The following is a 22,937-nucleotide window of genomic DNA, read 5'->3' as shown; positions in this document are numbered from 1 at the left end:
TCTTCTAGTTCAAGTTTAAGTCCAGTTCAAGTCCACTTCTCTAGTACACAAAGCAAGTGAGCTGTCCTTTCAAAAGCCCCAGAGCAGGATGCGAGGAGCAGAGCTGAGCAGTCCTGCTAACTCCTGTGGCACGGCTGGCCCCCTTCATGTGTGCTGCTGAGGAAGGACAGTCTGAGACTTTCCTCCAGGTGGTCTGTCAAGCAGAAAGGTAACAATTGTAGGAAATTCCTTCCCTGCCACCAGCTCAGAAGCTCAACAAACAATCCCTTTGTGGAGAGACTGGGGTCATCCCTCTCGTTTCTTATTTTTCTTCATTAACTACTTGGAATTTATTGAGCAGTTCCTTTCTGGAGGGATTAGGGAGTGGTGGTCTGTTTCGCCCTTCCTGAACCTCTTCAAACCTTTCTAAGAAAACAAAAAAAGATTATGAAAAAAGCATCCTAGAAACAGTCCTGTGTCACCATACATGACTTAACTGGTTCTGCCAGAGTATAAGCTAAAATCTCCCCTGTGTACCTGCGAAGCTTGTGTGACTGCTTTTGTTTTATGTGTTGACATTCTGGGTTCTTCATTCCAGGGAGGCTAAAAGGCTGAAGGCAACTCAGTTGTGTGAGCAACACATCAATATACTGTTCAGATGAGGCATGTTTCTTTAGAAAACAATGCCCTTCCGTCCCAGAAGCAAGGCAGGCTGTGTTACTCCTCTGTGTGCAGCGTACTGACTGATACTCAGCCCTGCCCTGGTGTCAGAGCTTCCTGATTTATGAGGTTGCAGTAGAAGCTGCTGATTGTAGCTGCTCATAAAGAGCATGTAAAAAGTCACCAGCTTTGACAGATGAGACCTGCTGTCAACATTTTTTCCAATTTTTGTTTTCTATAAATTCTTGTTTTTCAGAACTTGCATTTCTGCCATCAAACAGTGAGAAGATGATGTTCCACTAAATGCCCTGTGGCGTGGCATGTTCTTTGCAGGGCTCCTGTTGATCACTGTTGCAGTTTAATAGCTTCATTTATATCAGGCTTGGCTGTCCTAAACCCATCTGGCACATGCCTGGTCTCCTGTAGCATACATTTCCAGGAGATTTGCTCTAGCTGACATACATTCTTACACACATTTGTTGCTTTTAAACCCATTAGGGCATTGTGCCTTTGGTTAAGGTCACGAGTAGGGTGTGGAACAGCCTTCTCTTTAATTTCTTGCTCCACCTCACTTTTAGAAGATCAGGTCATCAGTTTTACTGGTTTCCTTATTTTTGCCTTTTCCTTCAGGTCTTTCTTCCTTGCCTTTGTAGTGGTGTCCTTTTCGACTGAGTTGCAGTGAGGAGCCACGTACCTAAAATACACCTCTGCCAGCTGACAGGGGATAAAACACATCTGGGCAAGGAAAGGTGTCTCTCTGCAGACACAGGGCAGGCTGGAATGTGGATGTAGTCGCCTGAGCCAAGACTAACTCGTTGAGATGAAGGTTTTATTTCTTTCCTGTGAGTAAGCTGGGAGTGTGTTAGCTTGGAGTAGCACTATGTTTAAGAAAATGATTTCTTTTGGTTTCCTTTTCTCTGTTTCTAAGAAAAGATACTCCTTGTGTTAAGAAATCAAACTAGAGGCTGGATGCTTGCTCTGAGCTGTTTGCCACCAAAGACAGAAGAAAAAAGCATTTAGTAGTGCAGATTTTTTGTCTTTTTTTTGTCCCCCCCTCCTAGGAAAGCGATTTCTTCCTAGAAAATGAAGGGAACTTGACTTGTTGAGTTGGCAGGTAATTGATACGTATCTGCCCGGTCTGAAGAAGTACTTAGCTTTTACATAACTACCTATGAATGTATTTAGGAAGCTGGCAAGCTGCAGCGGACTGTGTGTTTTTCATTAAGCCTGTGTTTTTAAATTTGTTGAAAACGGGCTTCTTTTATGGGTGGTAGAATTCCTTTTAAGTTGTCATTCGGAAACACCCAGAGGGGAGAGGAGGTGTGACAGCTCAGCAGATCGTGCTGTGCTGGAACTCCAGGCAGGATGCTGGTGTGCCCTAAGGAACAGCATGTGGCACGAAGCAAAGTCTGGAGGTTCACCAGCCCTGCTACGCTCCGATTGGCAAGACCTGGGGATTTACAGGGCTGGTGTAAGTTAGGCAGCATGTGAAACAGCTCACTTGGTTTCATTTTTGCTGCTGTAGCTACTAAATACACAGTTACCTGATTAATGCAGAGATTTTCATCTTCAGACCACCTTGCAAACACTTACTAATTGCATTTATAGGTTTATAAATTTATAAAATCAGAAGGGATAATTATGATCCTCTAATTTGGTCTTTCCAGGCAATTGAACCATTTCTGATTTCCCTCGACAAATCTTGTAGTAAATCTAGCATTTTATTCCTCTCACTTTAAAAGTGTGTGCCTTATTTTAGGAATTTGTTTTCTAGCCCTGATCTCCAGTCATTGAAACTTCTCAAACCACTGTTGGGCCTGTTGCTTATAGGACAATAAGGCTGGTCTTAATCTTCAGTTTTTAAAAACCAAATGGACTGAGCTCTTATGACTGCCTCAGTAGAGGGCATGTTCTCCAGTTCTTAGATGTTGTTGCTCTTCCATTTGCTTTTTAACATCCTATTTTCTTTATAAATGAGAAAACTGTGTTTGCTGTGCCAATCATGTTTATGAGGGTGCCAAGTAACCTGCCTCTTCTCTTGCTTCAAAATTTTGTCACATATATCAAAGGTCATTTTACTTTTTTTTGGCTTGTATCTGGCATAGACTTCTGCCCGGTTGAATATTTACCAGGATCCTCCCTCATCATTGTCAGCATCATAGCATCCAGAAGAGTACTTCTGTTCAGGGAGCGTGACCTAAACTCTTTTGTTCCTGGATCTTGCTTGGCCTCCCGGGGACACACGTTACTCCCTCACCTCGCTCACCAGATCTTAGTGAACAAAATACACAAGTGCAGAAACAACCATCACTGACGTGTTTCTCTCTTCCCTGAAAGAGTCTTGAAGAAGTCTTCTGAACTAGAGTTTAAGAGCATTCAAGATTCACCAGTCTGCTTTTAAGCATCTCAGGTCAGATGCTTGAAATGTTTCCACTCTCCCAATTAATAAGACTGTTGGCTGCTCTGGATTTCCCCCTCTCCCTCAGAAATACACCTCTTTAGTGTTAAACCTTTTCTATTTGAAGAATCACTGTCCTCTAATGCTGATGTTTTCAGGAATAGAATGACTTAGAAGTAAGACTTTCTGCTGAAACAGTGTGGGATTTAGTTTGTTTGCTCTTAAGTTTAGCGGTTTTGTATATAAACATGGATTTGGGCCAGTCTTCCCCTTCTCCCCGCCCCCCCCCCCCCAACTTTTTCTCCTGTGTTCTTGTCTGTAGGAAGTCCTTTACCACTGGGTGACACTGTTTGATAGTTCTTCACGTTTGCATCAGTGAAGCCCTGAAGAAACTGTCCTCTGACTCTTTGGACTTCTGATTTTGAATTAGGGCTCAGTTTTCATATGAAATCTGGTATTTTAATGTGGTTAAATTTGATTAAACCAAACCTGCCCTGATTTTTAATTTAGTGGTCCAAACTGACTGGTCTAGAACACTGATGGTGCACTTTAGCTGCAGGGAGTATAAACTGATCTTATTTCTTTTCTAATCTTAAAATCTCTTTAAACAATGTGTCATTTCAGAATCGCATATGGATCAGTGTTGACCCATGTATAAATAAATTGCTAGTTACCTTTTGGGATTAATCTAGTTGCAAACTGTGCTGTGGAGTGCATTTCCTAGGAGGCATAATTGCAGTAATCTTCTCCTGAAAGTCATGTTTACTGCGGTGTAATAATTACCTGTGTAATGTATTGGTGAAAGCCAGAATCGGTTGCATACCTTTGCTAGTCATGAGTTATTCCTTTCAAATCAATGACATTAAATGAGGTGGAGGGGAGGGTGTGTGTGCACATCATGCTGTTGTTCTGAAGAAGGCAATATGGTTACTAAGGGCCTTTTTGATGAGAGGGGTCCAAAACACTGAGTCTTCTCCTTGCCATCAAAATGGCTTTCCACATCCCCAACCCTGTCTAAGGGTTTCAGTAATCACAAGGACCTGAGCAAAATGAGTATGAAGAATATAAAGTCATTAATAAACACACAGGACTTTTTGGGAAGAGAAATTATGTAAGATGCATAATCTGCTTTGTTTGCCGTTAGTCTCAGATTGGAACCATGGTGTTCCAGTGCGTTGAGCATAGACCATGATTTAGGGAAGATGGGCACTGTTCACAGTGTGCTAGTCTTCATCCTGTGTCTTTCTGTCTTTGCCTGTATTAAAAATTAGATGCTAAGGACTTTGTTGCAGGGAAAGTCTGTATCTCAGTTTTGCCTGTGTCTGACAAAACGGGGATCTTAGTCTCTGCCTGTGGTGATGAAGTTTCCACCTCCTTCTTCTCTCCCAGTGCTCTTACAGTCCCCCATTAGGCGGAGACCTCCTGTTGCAGTAGGAGGGAGAGGCACTTTCTTCCTCTCTTCTTCCACCTCTAATTACACAGCTGCATTGGTACCTCTTCAGCATTTTAACTGAGCAAGAGAAGAAATGCAACTATTTAGAGCTGGTACTCTCAGCTGGTTTCAAGGGCGGTGGCAGAGCGCTTCATCGCAGATCTTGCAACCTGAAGGAAGATTCTTCTGGGTTAATACAAATTCTTGTTCATTGGGCCTGGTGACTTAGGTGGAAGGTGAGGCTATTCTTAAAGCCGTTTGTGTCTTCTTTTCCAAGTAGACTGGAGACCAAGAGGGACCAGCCATTCTGTCCTCACCAGCATTGCTCTTCAGCACTCAGTCTCTGGGGGGGGTCTAGGCTCTTCCCTTAGCACCCAAGACTTTAGTGAACTTCAAAGCACAGGAACAGAGACTGCCTGGTGGTGTTCAAGTTGAATGAGAGCCGTAAGCATCTCTTTGCATTTGGGAGAACTGTGCCAGTGTGGAGCACTGCCCCAAATCTTGCACTCTGTCTCCCTTTAGGTGTCAGTGCCAACACAAACATGTTTAAAATGACCCTCTTTCTTCTGGTTTCTCATTTAGTGGATCTTTTATCCGTGCTTTGTTGACATTACACTCTCAGAACTACTTAAGGGAAGAAAATGAGTGTTAACTGGATTTCCTTGAGATTTTGAGTGGTTTAATTCATTTTAATATCCTCTAAAGTGACAATAGGAACAGCTTCAGTAGCCAGCAAGCCCTGCTTCTTTCCATATCCTTGACGTCACTGGGATCGCTTTGGTCAAGCGAGCAGCACCCTTGTTCCTGAGAGAAATCTACGTGGTCTGTCAGTCTTTTGGCAGACGTGCAACTAACGAAGCCATTAACTGATGATACCCTGTGTAAGGGAGGTGCTGTGAGTTAAACTGTTCTGACATAGTATGGACAGAAATTTTCAGTCTTGCTATTTCATTTTGTCTGCTGGGGTCTGAAGATTTTAAAGTGCGTGACAAGAAGCAGCGAGATTGGCCTTGCGGAAGCTCGTGGTGGTTTCTAAGATGCTCTTGTCTTGTATGTGTGTGAGCTGGGGCACACAGCAATGAAATAACCTGCCTAAGATCAGTAAGACAAGGCTGGAGCCATAAACAAAAGCCAGATGCCTGCCGAAGTGTTTAAAAGTCCAATGGTCTTCATTTTATTTGAAGAATAGTAATGTATTAAGTAATCTGGTAACAGGATGATATTTGATGAGCAATCCCTATGGCACAGAAGGTACACGCTGCCCTCAGTGTGTTCAATTCTGAGGCAGGTGAAGACACTCTCCTGATCTAGAAGCAAAACTCGTGTAGCTGGGAAGTGGCAGCCTTTTTGAACAAAGCGTGAGGGACTGGGAGGAATTGCAGCTGCCAGGACCTCTCCGGTCCTTCCCTCTCCCTCCGCAGGCAGTCTGGCTGTGTCTTGCCATGATCCAAACCCCATCATCCCTTTCAGCCGTGAAAGACGGTGTGAGTAAGAGCCAAACTCCTTGGACGGTGGCTGGCTTGAGCTGGGAGGAGTATTTTGTATTCTGTTTTCAGGAACTCTTACTTTGAATTGAAGGGTGAACTGTGGGAAGTTATTAATGATATCTATAATCAAGGATTAATCAAGTAAATCTCTCTAGTCAAGTGCCTCTTACTGCACCGAGAGCATATAGATAAAAACGATAGCGGTGGTGAGCTTTCATGTGCAAACAGTGCTGAGATGGTGCCTGGAAAGCACGCTCTGCATTCAAGTAGCTCTTTTGCTTTCCACCCGAGCTGGCTGATGAGAGGAGGTGCTGGTCATATAACGTCTGAGCAGAGACGTGCTGAAGAATTTTTATTCCAATTCCTCTCGCAATCAGAAAGGGGAGAGTAAAATCATATTTCTTCTCAAAGAATGCCTTTGGGTTACTTGTAACAAACCGCAAGTCTACGCAGTAGTTTAAAGAGCTAAAAATGTAAGTCTTAAAAAATAGTGTTTGATGGTTTACAGTACAGCTCAGAACAGATGTTGAAGCTTTTATTGAGAATAAAGTCTTACTTCAGGAGGCGTTCAGTGTTTGAGCTAATGCTTCTGTGGAAGATATTAATTCAAGAATTTATTAAGGCCAAAAGGAAATCACGTGAATTTAGCTGTAACGTAACTTTTGGATCCTAGACTAGTCTATTATTTTGATGTTCATCGGTATTTTTAGGCATTTATTTATCTGCTTTTTGAGGGGCCTCAACTCTACCTCTGCTTTCACAGCTGGAAATAATTGTGGGAATCATTTGAAGGGTGAAAATGCCATATATATATGTATAATAATACAAATATATGGTGTCTCACAGGAATTTTTATATTCAGATTCCATATGCAGAGGGTGATTTCTGGTATGAGGAATACCAGACAGAAAATAAATGCAATTCCCTGAATGCCATATAAACATGAGGGTTTTTTGGCATGAACTTCCCTCTCTTGCGGAAGCCGTGGGAGCCCTGTTGAGCAAAAGCTCTGTCAGCTGCTGAATCCTTAACCTGATGTTGTTAAGATCTACTTTGAATCTGTTAAAAACACTGTGGCTGGCTGTAGCTCTCTTTGCACACGCGTTTCCAGTGTTACTACCATTAAGGGACTGTTGCTGAAAAAAACACCAAACCTCTATAGATAGAATAAAAAATAAATAACATTGGGAGCAAACGTTTGGATGTGTTCCCCCAAATGTAACTTGCACGCTTCTGGCACGCCCCAGTTCAGTTGTGTCTATTCAGTATGATCAACTTGAAGGGTCTCTCCTGTTCTTCCTGAATTCACTTGTGCTCCAAGAAAGGTAAATGAGAGAATTGCAAGTGTGTGACCGCTTGGTCTTGTCTCTCCAGGACTGAGGTACCAGTGTGGTACTTCTTGGTTGCTATAAGAGCATCTTTGTATCTGAAAACATTAAACTTCTGTCTAGGAGGATGCTTGAAGTTATTTTTATACAGAGACATTTTCTTTGTCTAGTGGGATATTGAAATTGCTTTGCAGTTCTGTTTGAGGAGTTAAAATTCCTCTTCCATGCAGGATCCCCAGTTTATTCTTTCTGGATGAAAATCCACATGTACGTAAGAAGTCACGGACAAAGTCTGTTAGAGTTACTCAGGCAGGACAAGATAGGGCACATCATAAATGCTTTTGTGCTGCTTGTGCAGCAACAGCTAATTCAGCAAATACGCTGGGGAAGCACCTGCCAGATTAGTGGATGTATCAAACTTGAGCCAAGCTCAGTTAAAACAGCCCCCGAATCCAAATCTCTTTCCTTTGTTTTGGAGCAAGGTAACAGGGAAACACAGAACTGGATTGTACATTCTCAATTGATCATGTAACAGTGGATGGTTAAAGGGAGCCTCTCAGGTGCCCTTAAGGCAGCATATTCCTGCTAAGTGATTATTTGGATTCTTCATGTCCCACTGTTGCACCTAGTGATGCTCTGAAAGCAGCTTTCTGGGTTGTGACTTCTGCGGTGATGAGCACTAGAGACCTAGGGAATTAATATTTTTTCAATTGTTATTGCTTGAACATTGATTAAACTTTGTTTAAGGACTTTTAAGGGATTCTGTCATGGAGCTTGACCGCTTTACTCGTGTGAGCCTGAATCTCAGAATGAAATTCTGGGGCTACACTGCCAACTCTGTTCCTGTCTGCTGCTGGGTGGTGAATCCTTTGTGCCTCAGTTTCCTTTTGGTGTGAAACTTGCCCCTGCTTTTGTAAACATTTGCTTTGAAAGGGTGTGGGTAGAAATCACACTATCTTAATTGTACTGTTTGTGTATAGGATTACACAGTGACTCCTCAGGACTGGGTTGGTGGCCTCCAGCCAGGCTGAGGTTTACAAAGGGTGTGAGAGGATTCAATGAGTGGGAACTGGGTGCCCTGTTTTGTTGGCTCCATTTGGAAATCCTGGCTGAAATCATTTGCAGCTTAATCACACACGGAAAGCGTCTTTAGTTCCCGAGGGAGTTTTATTCATTCAAGTCTGATGCTAGTAGAGTTCATGTTACATTAGGAAACCACAATTCCTGACCTCTGAGTTGAATAGATGTTTTTAAAAACAGAGATGGGACAGAAGAAAGAAGAACAAATACACTTCATTTTAAAGGCTTGCCAAAAGCAAGTCTACATGCTACAAAATATTACATCAAACTTTCTGAGAAATGATTGAATCAAATTGTTTTTCAGGGGGTCCTGTTAGAAAAATAGTACATTGTTTACGACAGACAGTTGTAGGGTAATTCTGCATTTCCCATCTTCGTCTAAGCAAACAGAGTACCTGTCTGGAAGAAGCAGCAGGTTATTTCTGGATTTACTTTAACAGAGAGCTGTGAATGATAAATGCCTTCTAGAAGACTTGGAGCCTCATCAGTGCACCAGAACTGATAGAGGAGTACAGAAAAACAAATGTTTACAGAGCAGGTTTATTTTGGGTGGAGGCTGGACGTGTAACATTTGAGTTGTTTTAGTTGTGATAAGCCTGAGGTGAACACTGAGGAAGTATGAATTGCTGTGTCCTTATTTAAAGAAAGAAAAGAACAGTAGCTGGTTTATTCATTGTCTGTGGTAAATAGAATAGGCTTCCACACACTTTTTATTGACGGCATGGTGCTATATGGTATACGTTGAGAAGTATGCTGTGGTTCAGGCTTTTGGGGGGGTTTGGGGTTTTTTTATATGGCATGCCATTAAACAGTGAGGGAATTGAGGTATGAGTTCAGCGAAGGGCTACCGAGATGGGCTGGGGGCCAGGGTGCAGGTGCTGTGACAGAGGCTGAGGGACCTGGGCTGGCTCAGCCCGGAGCAGAGGCAGGGTTGGAGGGACCTGACAGCAGCCCCCCATGCCTGGGAGGAGCTTATCGAGAAGGTGGAGTCAGGCTCTTCACCGTGGTGCATGGCCGGAGAGGGAGAGGCAACAGGCATGAGTGGAAACCAGAGGTTCATATGGGTGTAAGGAAAAACTTCACCATGAAGATAGGTGAGCAGGTTTGCTCGCAGAGGCTGTGCAGCCTTGGAGGACTTCAGGACCTTGCTGGTAAAGTCCTGAGCAGCCTGCTCTGATCCCATAGCTGTTCCTGCTCTCAGCAGGAGGCTGGATTAGAAATCTTCCAAGTTTCTTCTGACCTCAGTTTTCCAATGATCTTGTATATTTGGCATGTGAGGTGATAAGTGGTTGGTTGATTGAAGCAAGAAGGACTCTGAAGGGGTGATGGGAGAAGTATTTTTATTGTGTGATCAATGTCAGTAGGAGGTTTATGTCATGTACAGCAATATACTTACATAGTTGTGAACTGTGGGCAATTTTTATATTAGTTTCAGAGGTCCATGTGAGAACTAGCACCCCCACAGAGTTCAAAAACGCTACATATAAACTTGCCTTGAAAAACTAATGCAGGGGCCACCCTGAGAGCCGCTCACACTGGTAAGCTGTTTCTCATCGGATTCGCTCCGTAGAAACTTGTGTGTGAAGTGTAGCACCAATAAAACACAATTCACATCATCCCTTCAAAGAAGCTGAAAGGGCTACGTGGGATCCATTGGGCACATTCAAATCCAGAGTGGCTTCCTTGCATCCACTGAAAACTTAGTCCTGTTGTTTTGCTTCTTCATCTGTAAGTGCACCCAAGCAGAGTGATGGTGGTACTGTTTGGTGTTAATGTGCTGAAGTATTAGAGGAAATCTTTCCACTAGATCAAGTGGATTTTGAATCAGACCCTCTGAGCAACAATTTGAGATTTCTAATCAAACAAAATAGTTTAGGAATTACACTGAGACTGAACTTAGGTTTTACAGCCCGTGGAGTGAGAGAGAGAGGGAAGGGCGGGTAACAGTGGGATCTAAATTAAAGCACGTATTCAGCTTTTACTGGAAAACACATGGCAAATCCCAGTGATTCTCTGATTTGTCTCCGAGCCCCGTACCGTACACTGTGCAGCATTCAGCTGTTCCACCAGTCAGGCTAACGGAGGTCTGTCGTCTTTTCTTTCATGTCCTGTTGATTCATCTCTGTAAACCCACATGCTGTGAGGTTTTTTTGGGTGTTTGAGGGGCCAATGTTTCGTCAAACTGATAATTGCAGCATGGCAGATTCTGTGTGCAGGTTTCCACAACAGCGAACGGAGGCAGAATTGCTCTGAATGGGCTTTGTTTTGGATGCTGAACTTTTTGTGACTGAGGCTTTTAAATGGAAGGGGGTATGAAGAGTCACGTATACGTTATTTGAAAACTCTAGTTTGCTTGTCAGCTGCTGATTAAAAGTATTGTGATTTGGTGTACAGATATGTTTTCTATAGCAGGATAGGAAAATGCCAGATTCCCAGATGATATAAATCATCGAGATTTCATTGCATTCAGATCAGTGAATTTCTGTGGATTTGCACTGGGTGAAATGTGGCCCTTAAGAAACAACCTCACCCAGCTTTTTCTCCTCTACTTTTCCACTCAAAAATCTGTCTCCTGTCCCAACAATGGCAGATCTAGCAATTTCCACGTGGAAGCTTTTGCTCGGTACAGTACAGTTCAGGGCTTATCCACAGAAGGTGTTTTCCCCATAGCTGGTATGATACTGATGGCAGAAAATGAGTCTCTGTATGGTTTTGGTGCACATTCGTAATATTTAATATAGTCGGTATTTAAAGTGTCTTTAGGTTCTCTGTACTGCTGATCTAAAAATGCTTCATCTGAGTAGCCTTATTAAAATCAATAGGACTCTTCACGCCCTTAACCTAAATTATTTGTCTAGTTCTTCTTAAAATGGGGAGAATCTGTGTCTCCGAGTCAATGGATGAAGGCTGTTGGAGATGACATTGTTGTGAAATTGCCAGTTACTTAAAAAGATGCTACTGATGTTTTCTCTGAGAGCCTTTACTTACTACAGACAAAATTAATCTAGGAAAGGCATAACTCTTACCAATGTAATATGCTGCCTTTATGTTTTAATACACCTTTAAAAGGCCTTTCAATGTAGATTTACTGCAGTTTTTCCCCTGTTTTACAGATACTGTGAATAAGGACACTGAACCCAAAGATCCATATCCCATTCCAAGAAAGATTATGGCTGAACCAGACTACATAGATGATGACAATCCTGAATTAATTAGACCTCAGAAATTAATTAATCCTGTGAAGTCATCCCGGAATCATCAAGATCTCCACAGAGAGCTGCTTATGAATCAGAAAAGGTAAGAGTCTAAAAATCACTTGTGCCACCCTCCCACTCCAAACACACAGCTTGAGTTTCAGTTTCATCAAAACGACGTTTTACCCAAAACCCAGCAGACACTTTTTGTTGATTCAGATCTTGTAGATGAAAAGATTCTTAACTTGGCATTTATTTCTGTTTGAATTTCGGTTGCTCTGCAAAAGCTTGCTGTAAGAGACTTCTCACTTTGCTTTTGTAAATACTCACAAAGGGTCAGTTTCAAGAGGAAGCAGTTCAGTTCTCCCCTGTCACATTTCATATTGGTTACCTGGGAACTGTATTTTGTCTTGAACTCTTAACTTTGTCAAGTATTTGACAAAATTTTGCTGTTACCAGCAGGATGATAAAATCTGCGGGTTTTCACCATTCCCAGCGCACTGAGTTTATGGGGCCACTTTTAAATCAAAGGAATCATATATTTTATTTCACATGAAACTGTTCTCTACTTACTTGATCTTTCTTGCAATACACTGTGATAGTCTGGTGCCTGTTCTGCTGCTGCACAAGTGTTTCTTTGTATGTTATGCAAATACTGCTTCCTTCATTCTGGGATGGGATGCCCAGCTGTTGCTCTATATATTGCTTTTAAAGATGTAAATAACTGGAACTTGATTTCATCAACTTCAGAGACACAGGCACTCGGCCCAGAAATAGCTGAAGTTCTGTTATTAAATCTCTTCAGCAACGGAGGATTCATTTAGAACACGTATTAAGAAAATAGCCACCAGACCACATGGTGGAGGAAAAGCCATCAAGCCTGTTGAGGCTCCTCCATTTCAACAAACAGAAACTAACTACAATATAAATTAGTGACTTGGTGTGTTGAAGCCACCCAGAATGGACTTGCCAAAGGCCAGACTGTGGGGATCCACAAAACAGAAGTAGAAGAACAGTATTTCAGAATGCATTTGAGAATAAAGTTGCTGGTAGCAACCATTCAGGCTTTTTGAACCCAGGACCTTGATAAAGGAGAGGAGGAAGCTATTGCTTTGGCTACTCCAGCACAACTGGATTTGTCTGTTTGGCAGGAAGAGTCACATTATGAAAGTTTCTCTTTTTTTTTCCCCGTCTGGCAGGGCAGTATTTTGGGGGGAGGAGGAGTCTTTTCTGTGTGTAATAGCAAAATCCTCACCAATGCTAGGCTTAGATACTTAATTCTAAATGAATTGCATACACAATACAGCATTTCTTTAGTGATGAAGTAGAAATGTTTTACAGAATGCCAACTGAATTGGAAGAAACTGGCCTAAATAGGTGTTTGTCCTATTTTTTGTTAATGGGATTAAACATCAAAGTCGGTTCCTAGCACCAAGAAGTTTATAGTCATTGAAAGAAAGATAGTTGAAGTTTCCCGACTTACAATCTTATTCTAAAGGATGTGGAGGCTGCAATAAATTAAGGCTATTTTTTTTTCTTTCAAGTTTATGAAAGCATAAAGCACTTTTAAACAGTATGGAGTTCTTTTCTTCTAGGAGAATATGCTATTACAGAGGAGTTGTGCAGCCCTCAATACCCGCTCTTCTCTTATTGTGATTTTGATTAGCTGCAGCTGTTAATTTTAGATTCTTATTTATTGGTGCAGAAATGAAATACTTTGAGGGTTTTCACCAGCAGAAAAACTGGTATTTTTGAAAAGAGGGTTAGTCTTCTGTGCTTCGTACCACTGTACTACCTCTGATATGAGACTTTTTGATAATATAGATACTAGGCTTGTGTTCTGCTTTGTTACTGCAAATTGCTGTATGTATGGAGGACTTGTAGTGCTCTTACAGAAGTCTGCTTAACATGCACCTTATTTTATTGTGAAGACTCAGTGTAGGCACCAGCAGCTTCACTTTTTGATCAGTCAGATCTGAACAGCCATTTCTGGATCTTAGAAGATATTAGCCAGTGCTGGTCCGATCACTCTCCGTGCCTACTGAGAGCAGTGTCTGTTAGGTCTTGAACTGATGTAGTTATTTACTTGCAGAAATGGTAGTTGTTTTGGGCAAACAAAGATGCAGGCAGTGATACCTCAAGGCACTGGTCACTTATAGAATCATATAATCACTTAGGTTGATAAAGACCTTTAAGATCATCGAGTCCAACCGTTAACCCAGCACTGCCAAGCCCACCACTAAACCATGTCCCTAAGCACCACATCTACTCGTCTTTTAAATACCTCCAGGGATGGTGACTCCACCATTCCCTGGGCAGCCTTTTCCAGTGTTTGATAACCCCTTCAGTGAAGAAATTTTTCCTAATATCCAATCTAAACCTCCCCTTATCTTAAACTATTTTTACTTACGATGACTCAACCTCAGCTCTGCAGAGTATTGGTCCTGTCCCTTCCAGAGGTTTTAACCTTATCAGCTCAAACTTGTGTTATAGCACACTTTACTAACTCTATATCAAAGCTTTAGGATTTTTCATTTAATCAGAACAATTACCAGGAGGTGATACAAGACTCAGTTAATCCAGTAGCCGTCTCTTTGTTGCTTTTCCTTCTCACATAGGAGAGTGACAGTAGGGTTGCCGTTACAGTTGGTCCGTTACAGATCTGACTACCAACCCCATTTGATTAGACTGAGAAGTTGTATTTACTTGTGTCTTCTGCAGGTCCCCTTTATTATAGCTACAGCACATCTAAAACACTCTTGGGCTTCTGCTTTGTTATGGTGCAACCTTACTTTAAAAAAAGCAGGAATGAGTAATATTGCTTAGCAGCTTGCCTCTGGTTCATGGCTGTCTTGATTGCTAATTGCCAATGTGGACATTTCCATTGATTCAGCTCTCACTGACCCAGTAGTAGTAATAAAAAATGACTCCATCTTTTCTCTGCCTGACTTAAATTTTATGTGTTAAAATGTAATTAAAATAGCATGAAACATAAAATATTAACACAATCTTGTAGCTTCTGTTGCATTCAGGCCATGAGATCTGTTATGAGAAATAGGGAACAGCATTTGGTGTTGCTAAATATTTGATTTTGCTGTCAGGGAAATGTACAGGGATAGAGTGTTGCATAATATATGGAGTCATTCATAGATGTCACCATAAAATGGCATTTTAATGTATTATTGGACATGCTGTCAGATATGCATATTATGGAAGAATTAGGCAACAGATATATAGTAAGTAGGGAAGGGTAAAAATACGCTTATTCAGATTATTGAATTTCTTAAAGTTGAAATTAAAAAATGGTTGCTGTTAAACTTAATGCTGGATGTTTTCACATAATAGTTTTCACAGGGAAGATGACAATAACAAAGGCAAATTTCAGATCTTTCTGCTCTGACTTAAGTGACGCTAATGTCTGAATAACAGGGAGAGCTTTGAATCTTATAACAAATTTTGAAAGCATCATAGCATAACAGAGAGAAAAGAAATAGCTGAAGTCACAAAAATAAGTAGGAGTAAGTGTGCATCTGTACGTGTGCCTGTATAAGTAAAGTCATGCATCTTCCCAAAGAGTAAGCTTTCTCATTCTAGAGCAGTTCGCTTGGAAAACAATTTGTGCTGAACACACTTGAAACATTCAGTTGATGTAGTACCTAAAGTCGTGTGAGAGGGAGAATCCTCCAGCCTTTGTCTGGTCTCCAAGGCGACTGCAACTTTTTTTATTCTGGATTTTTGTTGTCTTAGCCTCTTTGTGATTGTGGGCGTAGCCTGGGAGCTCTCACTGGAAGTAGCTTCGCAGCCAGCCATGGGTGAAGCTTTCACATTTTCAAGGAAAGACAGCATCCATGATTTCCAGGAGCAATGTGACAAAATCCAGAGGGAGACCACTTTAGTTCTGTCCATGCAAACTTCAGTGGGCGTGATACCCTGCACAGGACTGTCTGAACACAATCTCTCTGAGTTATCAGCCAGCAAGGGAAGTCTCTTTTTGTCCAAAATTTGTTTCTGTCTCTGCTAGAGTCTTGATTTGTGATGGTTTCTTTAATCTGTTCTTCTGGAATTGAGAGAATAGAGGGAAGGCTAAAGATCAAAGTAAAAATAGTGAATTATCCAGGAGAAATACTAGCATGCATGTTAAAGGGAAATATCCTCAGTCATAATATGGCTTAAATTCTAGTTTAGGGTTTTGGTTAGAAACCAGGCAAAGGTCTTTTCCTTTTAATTAATTATTTATATCCCACTGTATCTAAATAGGCAACTACTTGACTTTTGAAAACCTGCTCACAATTCTGCGTGAATTTCTGCTACTTAAAACTAATCTCTTTTCATCCCTGTTCCCCCCCACCCATCACCACTCCTGCCATTTAATTTGAAGGGGTCTTGCACCTCAGAACAAACCAGAGCTACAGAAGGTGATGGAGAGAAGGAAACGAGATCAAGTTATTAAACAACAAAAGGAAGAGGAAGCACAAAAGAAGAAATCAGACCTGGAAATAGAGCTAATGAAACGGCAGCAGAAGCTGGAGCAGGTAAGATGAGGAATAACACTACCTTTACACATCTACATCTGAGCTACTCACCCAAGACTCTCTTTCTAGGCAGGAAAGAAGCAGCAGCGAATTTTTGACACATTTCCTCTGATCAAATGCAGACATCTTTTTTAGGAGGAGTCAAATCACACTCTACAATTACCTATTTGTTGTCATTTACTGTATAGGAACTGCATATGGTGTCTGCCTTTGGTCAAATGAATCCTGCACCAGACAACAGGAACATGTGTGGAGCACTGACCTTATTTGACCATTGAAACTGTGGTGAATTAGTCAGCTTTTGTAGTCTAACTATTAAGAGATGATCCACTAAGAATGGCTGGTAGACTGCAGTGCATCAAAACTAGATGCTTAATGAATAGAAAAATCAATTGATCCTTTCTCCTGGATTACGTAAGAAACTAGATTACTTTAAAAAGATCTTTTGTAGCCTTAAAACGTATGAGCCCATTGGTGTTTTCAAATGAAGGAAAAGATCCTCAGACCCTGAGTATGGAGGTGATGTGGAGTTGGAGTTCATTGTGGTGAAGCTTACTGCCAGGCACAGGGCCAGCCAAACGTCTCTGTGCCTCTTAAAGCACTTCATGTACCTGCGAGGAAATATTTCTACAATGAAACACCTCATCAGAGAAGTCACTGTGCATTAAGCATTGTGCTTATTTTTAAATAAATGAATGCTTTAAAACAGCATCTCCTCTTTTTCTCAATGGAAGTCAATTAAGCCAAATTATTCAAAATGAGGTGTAATCCAATCATTATTTAGGTTTTGGAGGTTTTAGTGTAGTTTTTTTTAATTAGGATTAGAAGTATTTTTGGAGGGAGAAAGCTATTGCATTTTTAAGTGTATCATCCTGTCACTTTTCCTTTCTGCTCTTAAGGGCCCAGCTTCAAATGGTTCAGCTAGTGGGAAGATTTGATTTGAAACTGAGATATCCAAGGACGTACGTAGAATAGAAAATTCTGTTAGAAGAGGAAAACCCTGCCCATTGCAAACAATGTTGTGACTTTGTAAACATCATAGGAATGGCATTAATTGACAACACGACTCACAGAGGAACGTTGTCATGATTTACTGTAACAAAGCATGTCCCTTGCCAGTGAACCAGAGACAAAGGAGAGATTATTTAGGTGAGCTGTACGTGGTCCCCATTAATCAGGGAGACCTTGATCCGTTAAAAAAAAAAAAAAAAAGCTCCTTTCAGGAGGTTTTGTTAGTTTTCTAAAGGGTTGTTTCTTCCTTTCTGCCGACTTATCTGCCTTCACAGAGGATTGCTAAGCAGTCGGTACCCTGTGCAGTGTGTAAGCCGTGTTCTGTGTGGGCATTGTATAGCCTTGCCCCGCAGAGCAGAGCGTCTAACCTCACGTGGTAATTTCGAGTGTCTGCAGGGGCAGGAGCTCCAGCTGGGTTAATGTCAATGAATGGGCTCTCAAAAAAGAACAACTAAGGGCCAAGGAGGATTTTTTTTTTTTAATTGCTTTTTGTAATAGACAAAACACATACACCAAAAGAAGCTCAATTTAGATACAGAAATCCATACCTAGACATTCAGAAATAAATTCTGCAAATGTGCTCGGTAGTAGCTGCTCGCATGTGTTCTTCCACAAGCACATTGGTCCTTGTCCTGTTGTAAAAGCCAGAGAAGGGAATTATTGTTGTTTCTTTAATGAAGATGTCCAAGAATTTCTTCAAAAATGCTTCATCTTGTTCTCGTACTGGGCTTGCAGAGTTTCTGTCCATCTGGCGAGGGTGGACATCTGGAACAAGACAGAGCCAAGGATTTGAAAAGATGTATCGTTTATGAGAACAGATACTCCCAAAGAAATGCAACTTTATCTTTTCCATGAGAGAAAGAAAGGAAGCAGTTTAAAGAGTTTGGCATGGTCAGTTATTGAAACCTCTAGTTTTTCATCTTGTATTTCAATAATCTGTTTCATATACTTTTCTTTACATGTGATTCCCTTTTAAGCTGGAACTGGAGCAACAGAAGATACAGGAAGAGCAGGAAAATGCACCTGAATTTGTCAAAGTCAAGGGCAACTTAAGGAGGACGGTCCAGGAAGCAACAGAGGCACCAGACTCCTAGAGCCAGCGCCTGCTAAGACTTCCAGCTTTCCTGCAGAGAGAAGCTTTTTCAAGTTGTCTTAGATTGCCCCTCAAGAGGGAAAATAACAGCATCCAGCTGACACTTACTGAAGATGAGATTTTTAATTCCTGGGACGTGTGGATTGAAAAGACAGTACCGTAAACAGATCGACTTGCCAAATGCAGTCCTGAGATCAATGGATAAGGAGTTTGTCAGTTCAGTGGCATGGACCAGTCTGACATGCTTACGTAGAGATTTTAACCAGGGATACTAGAGGAACTCCTTCAGTGTTGCACTGCTTTATCTCTTGTGATCCTAGTTTAGTGGAGATACACAGATTATATTTTGCTTTAAAACAGAACAAAAATCCTCCTGTGATTTCTGATGAAGCTTTGCTGTGCAGGTAAATTTCCTCCATCTAGACCTACAGCCTGTGTATATCCCACAATAATTTGTGTTTAGCTGTAATTTTTTATCAAATCTGGGAGGATACAAGGTATGTTGATCAGTGCTGCTCATCCCCACTAGTAAAGGCAGGTATGAGCAAACTGAGAACGCTTAAATTTCACCAGCAGTGAACAGTTAAGCAGCCTTAAAGCCCAGTTCTCCCTGTTTGGCATGTAGAATTTGGGCTATGGAAAGAGCAGAAATCTGGTGATCCTCTCACCCGGGAGAATCCAGAAGCTGATTTATCTCTGTCTCTAAACTTACACTGTTGTGTACAGGCCTGTGCAGTGCTACCTGTGAATTTACCTCTCAAATGACCTGTCTTGTACTTTTTGTGTTTTGAAATCCTGCTTACTTTGCTGTTGTGGCCTTTCTCCTCCAAGGACATGCTGATGTGAGTACAGTGTTACCACATTACTTGGTAGTGTTTAAACTCATTTGCTGGAATTGAAATTGGGAATCTGATCTGCCGTCAGTTCCTGCTCTTTGCTTGCAGGAACTTGTTGCAGTTCCTGCAACAGAGCAGTGTTTAAGCCAGACCAAACTGATCATTGGAATCTACTGAAATGGAATTTTTTTCCCTTAAGTGAGGCATAAAATGAAATTCATTTTATCCCATCCTTCCTTTAGCCTCAAGAAAGTGTGTTACCACTGAGTCTTAGGGTCTAATTCTGTCACCTTCTGCCTTTCCACAAGTTGTCCCTGTGACTTGCCATGAAATAAAATATTGCTCAGCTTGCACAGGGATGGCAGAATCTGATCCTTTGTGCTTATGACTACTAGTTATCCAGGAAAGCCTGGGATGAGGAGAGGGGAAGAAATGACTCATGTAGGATTATAGAATGGGATTCTTACCTGGTCCCTTCCAACCCAAACTATTCTACGGTTCTATGAATGGGTGCAGATATCTTCAGAACCTGGGGAGAAATCCTCATCTTCCTTGGTCGGCACAGTCCTAGCTCTCACTGAAGCTGTGTTCATACCAGCTGAGGATCTAATCGTAGTCTTTGCCTTAGGATGCTAAACAAAATGATTTCTACTTTATAATTACATTGGACATGACTGTTTGAGAACACTTTTTATTAATATCAACAGTGGTGTGTTTGTATTGTAAAGGTGGTGGGGGAGGGTTTGCTGGTTTGTTTTTTTAGTTCCTTTTGCCTTTCCTGTAAGTATTGGACTCTTTAAATACAATTTCAGCATAGCACTTGGGACTAAATGCTCACAATTAAAAATGTTTCCTAGATACAGACTTCAATTTGTCAAGATCCAGGCATTTTTTATGAGGACATAATCAGATCAAGAGTAAATCGAATTGTGATAAGTGTGTTGCCATTGATTTAGACCTGCAGTGTGATTCACATCCTAGAAGATTTAAGTGTGAAGATAGTCTACCAGACTATTCAGATTATGGACATACAAAAGACAAAGGCCAAACTTAACTCTTCCATGTATTTTCTCAACAAAGGAGCACCCTGAGTGCTGCAGGTTCTTCCGTCTCTCCTTCCCTTCTTCTGGAAGGAGAGATCTTCCTTTCTGGCAGCACGTTATTCAAACGCTTGCACTGATTGAGTTTGTTTGATGTTGTTGAGACAGCACCATATACGAGCCTTCCACACCACACTCATGCTTTATCTTAGCCTCTCCCAGACTACCAAACTTCATGCCCCTTGGTTTCCACTCCACAATTAACCTTCTGCTCAGTATGGAAATGTCTAGAAATTGGTGAGGAAACCCTCCTGGCTTGAGCAGACAATTTCTTCTCAGCCATTTCCCCTCGGTGAGCACGGCGATCCTACCGTGCATGCACAGTGAAATGAAGTTGGTGTAATCCAGGTGGCACCGGAGTCGGTGGGGGACGAGGACCTCTCTTTGGCTTCAGTGAGCGTGTTGGATCGGGCCCTTCGAGGCTGAAGGCATTCTGCTTTCTCGCCGTGTTAGCTTGTGATTCAGGTTAGAGTTTCTCTTTCTGAAACACAGGAGGCCAGAAAATTCCGTGTACATACAGCGTGAAGTAGGTTTTTGTTTCCAGTTGGAATTGATTCTCTGTGTGAACAGAACATCAACGTGTGTGTTAGAACATCTTTGAATTCTGCTGACCCTTTAGTTTAGGAATCCCAGCCACCTTCATGTCGATTTGACAGGCAAAAGCTTGTCTTTAAAGTCAGGATTGGGCTAGAATGGGCAACCCTTAAGTGGGTGGTCAGCTAGTCACACCACAAGTGTGCGGCTGTGCGGCTAATTGAGTGAGAAACTGCTTGCCAGGGAGCATAAGCAATTCCTGATCTGCCCTTTAGCTATATGGGTTTTGAAGCAATCTGGCAAATACTTCAGTAATTTGAAAATGGCTCACTTACCACTTTGTACTTTTTTAAAACTCTTGCTTTTGATAGTATAGTAGTAAATTTTTTAGCATTTTTGTGGCTTTAACCTTCTGTTAATATCTGCACTTGTTTGAGTGTACATATATAAATATATATAAATATAAAAAGGGAGCCTTAATGGATTTGTTTTCATAATTTAATATTTTTTGTATTTGCTCTTGTATAATTGTTTTTAACTAAAGGTATTACGAGAATGAGGGTGGAATACTTAGAACCAAAGTTATGCTTAATAAAATCTACTACATGCTTGGCCTGTGTGGTGGTGTCTGTCATGTCCTGCTGAAAACAAAACCTCAGGGACTGCGCTGAGATATCCAGGTTATTTAAAATTCTGCAGTGCAGAGGGAAGTATCATGATCATGATGACTTAAAACTGCATCCGTGTTTGTATATGCAAAATTATTGGCAAATTAGCAGAAGAAAGCTTGTTGTGTCTCTTAAGTCTTATTTTCTTTCGAATATTTTTGATGCAGAAAATTTTTAGGACTGTGTAGCTCTTCAGCTGGCACAAGGTGAGGCAGAGCATGAGGGAAAAATTCTGATGGGAATCAAATAATTGTGGACATGATTCCCTGTCCTGCTGACTTCATCAAAGCGCATCAGGCAAAACTCAGCCTTGGAATCGTTAGCATTGCAACAGCTCTGTCCTAAAAGGGAGTGAGGAAAGAGTAATGAGCCTGGTCCTGGGTTCAGTCCTGCAAAGGTGCTTTTAATTTAGCTGATGCTCAAGCCTGTGGTTCTAGGAGGAAGAATTTGGCCATGTGAAAGAAAGTGCATGCACAAATGATTTGCTGGGTTAGGGTCAGATTGCTCAGTGCCACTGCGAAGAGCAAAATCCTGTGTCAACAGCAGACAGAGAAAATGAGCAGGGGGAAGGAACAGGGCTGGAACAGGTGTGGGCCATCATTTCTCCAGGAAGATCCTTGGCTCTTACTGGTGAGCTCTGGTCAGCCAGGGACAGGTGGTGATGGAGGGGGAGCTGGAGAAGAGTGTGGGATGGAACCAAGTGGGGGAGGAGGAGAAGAGCAGTGAATTCATAACAGATGTCAGGAAATGCTTTTTCCTTCAGAAACTGCTCAGCATGTGGAATGGGTCCTGGCAGCACTGCTGATGCAACGACGCTGGACCTGCTCCAGGAACTGTCAAATGTCGGGGAGATAAGAAAGAACAGAAAGTTAATAAGGGGTGGGTTTCTATGGCCTGTTGGAGATACTGCCCTGCGCTCTCCTACCTCAAGCATATCCAAATGTGTTTTGGATTATCCTTTGATATTTCACTCTGGCTCTGGAAAGAGAACAGTGAGGGCATGGGATCTGCTTTTGTAGCATGTCCAGCGGAAAAGATGATCTTCCTTTTGTATGCTTTTTTGGATTGTGTTGAGCTAATATGTTTTGTCATGTGGCTTTGCAAGCACTGGTCTGCTGGGGGCTTTGCTCGTGCTCCTGTGGCCATGTGCAGATGGGTTGTGTCATGCCATAGCTGTGTGGAAGGAAGTACCTTGAGGTCCCTTGGCTGCTGTTACAGGGTCCATGGATGGCATTCATAACCTAAAATGGCTGATGGCAGTTGTAGTGACCAGTTGCACTTAAGAAAATAATAGAGCAAGATGTCTGGAGACAGAACAGCTACAGCAGTGCAGTTTCCATAGGATCATAACTGACGTCTTTAGGATGAAGAACGGGAAGGCAAGTTGAGTTCTCAAGACATCTCAATAGGAAGAGCACAAACACTCAGTGAGATCTGGAGGAGTGGAAATACAAGGTACCTTTCCCCCCAGCCTGCCACTTTAAACTGTTTGTGTTCTACTTGAAATCTTTCATCTGTCAGAGTAAAGGTTTGTGGTGCCCTTGTCAATATTACAGATGATGCTTCTCGATGGAGGTGGCAGAAACTATGGCTAGGGGAAGTACT

General features: G+C 41.8%; 1 protein-coding gene across 2 annotated transcripts in view; it reads left to right on the top strand.

Annotated features, from left to right (window-relative positions):
• Positions 1 to 21,129, top strand: part of FAM107B (family with sequence similarity 107 member B) — a 63,176-nt gene extending 42,047 nt beyond the window's left edge. For both annotated transcript variants that reach the window (XM_068401207.1, XM_068401206.1), the window contains 3 exons: positions 11,478 to 11,661; positions 15,937 to 16,090; positions 18,079 to 21,129. In XM_068401207.1, coding sequence (XP_068257308.1) covers positions 11,534 to 11,661; positions 15,937 to 16,090; positions 18,079 to 18,195 — 399 coding nt within the window. In that variant the 5' untranslated portion in view covers positions 11,478 to 11,533 and the 3' untranslated portion in view covers positions 18,196 to 21,129. The remainder of the gene's footprint in view (positions 1 to 11,477; positions 11,662 to 15,936; positions 16,091 to 18,078) is intronic.
• The last annotated feature ends 1,808 nt before the right edge of the window (positions 21,130 to 22,937 follow it).

Source organism: Nyctibius grandis, chromosome 5, assembly GCF_013368605.1.
Source record: "Nyctibius grandis isolate bNycGra1 chromosome 5, bNycGra1.pri, whole genome shotgun sequence".
Lineage (NCBI taxonomy): Eukaryota > Metazoa > Chordata > Aves > Nyctibiiformes > Nyctibiidae > Nyctibius > Nyctibius grandis.
This window is presented reverse-complemented; position numbering and strand designations above follow the sequence as displayed.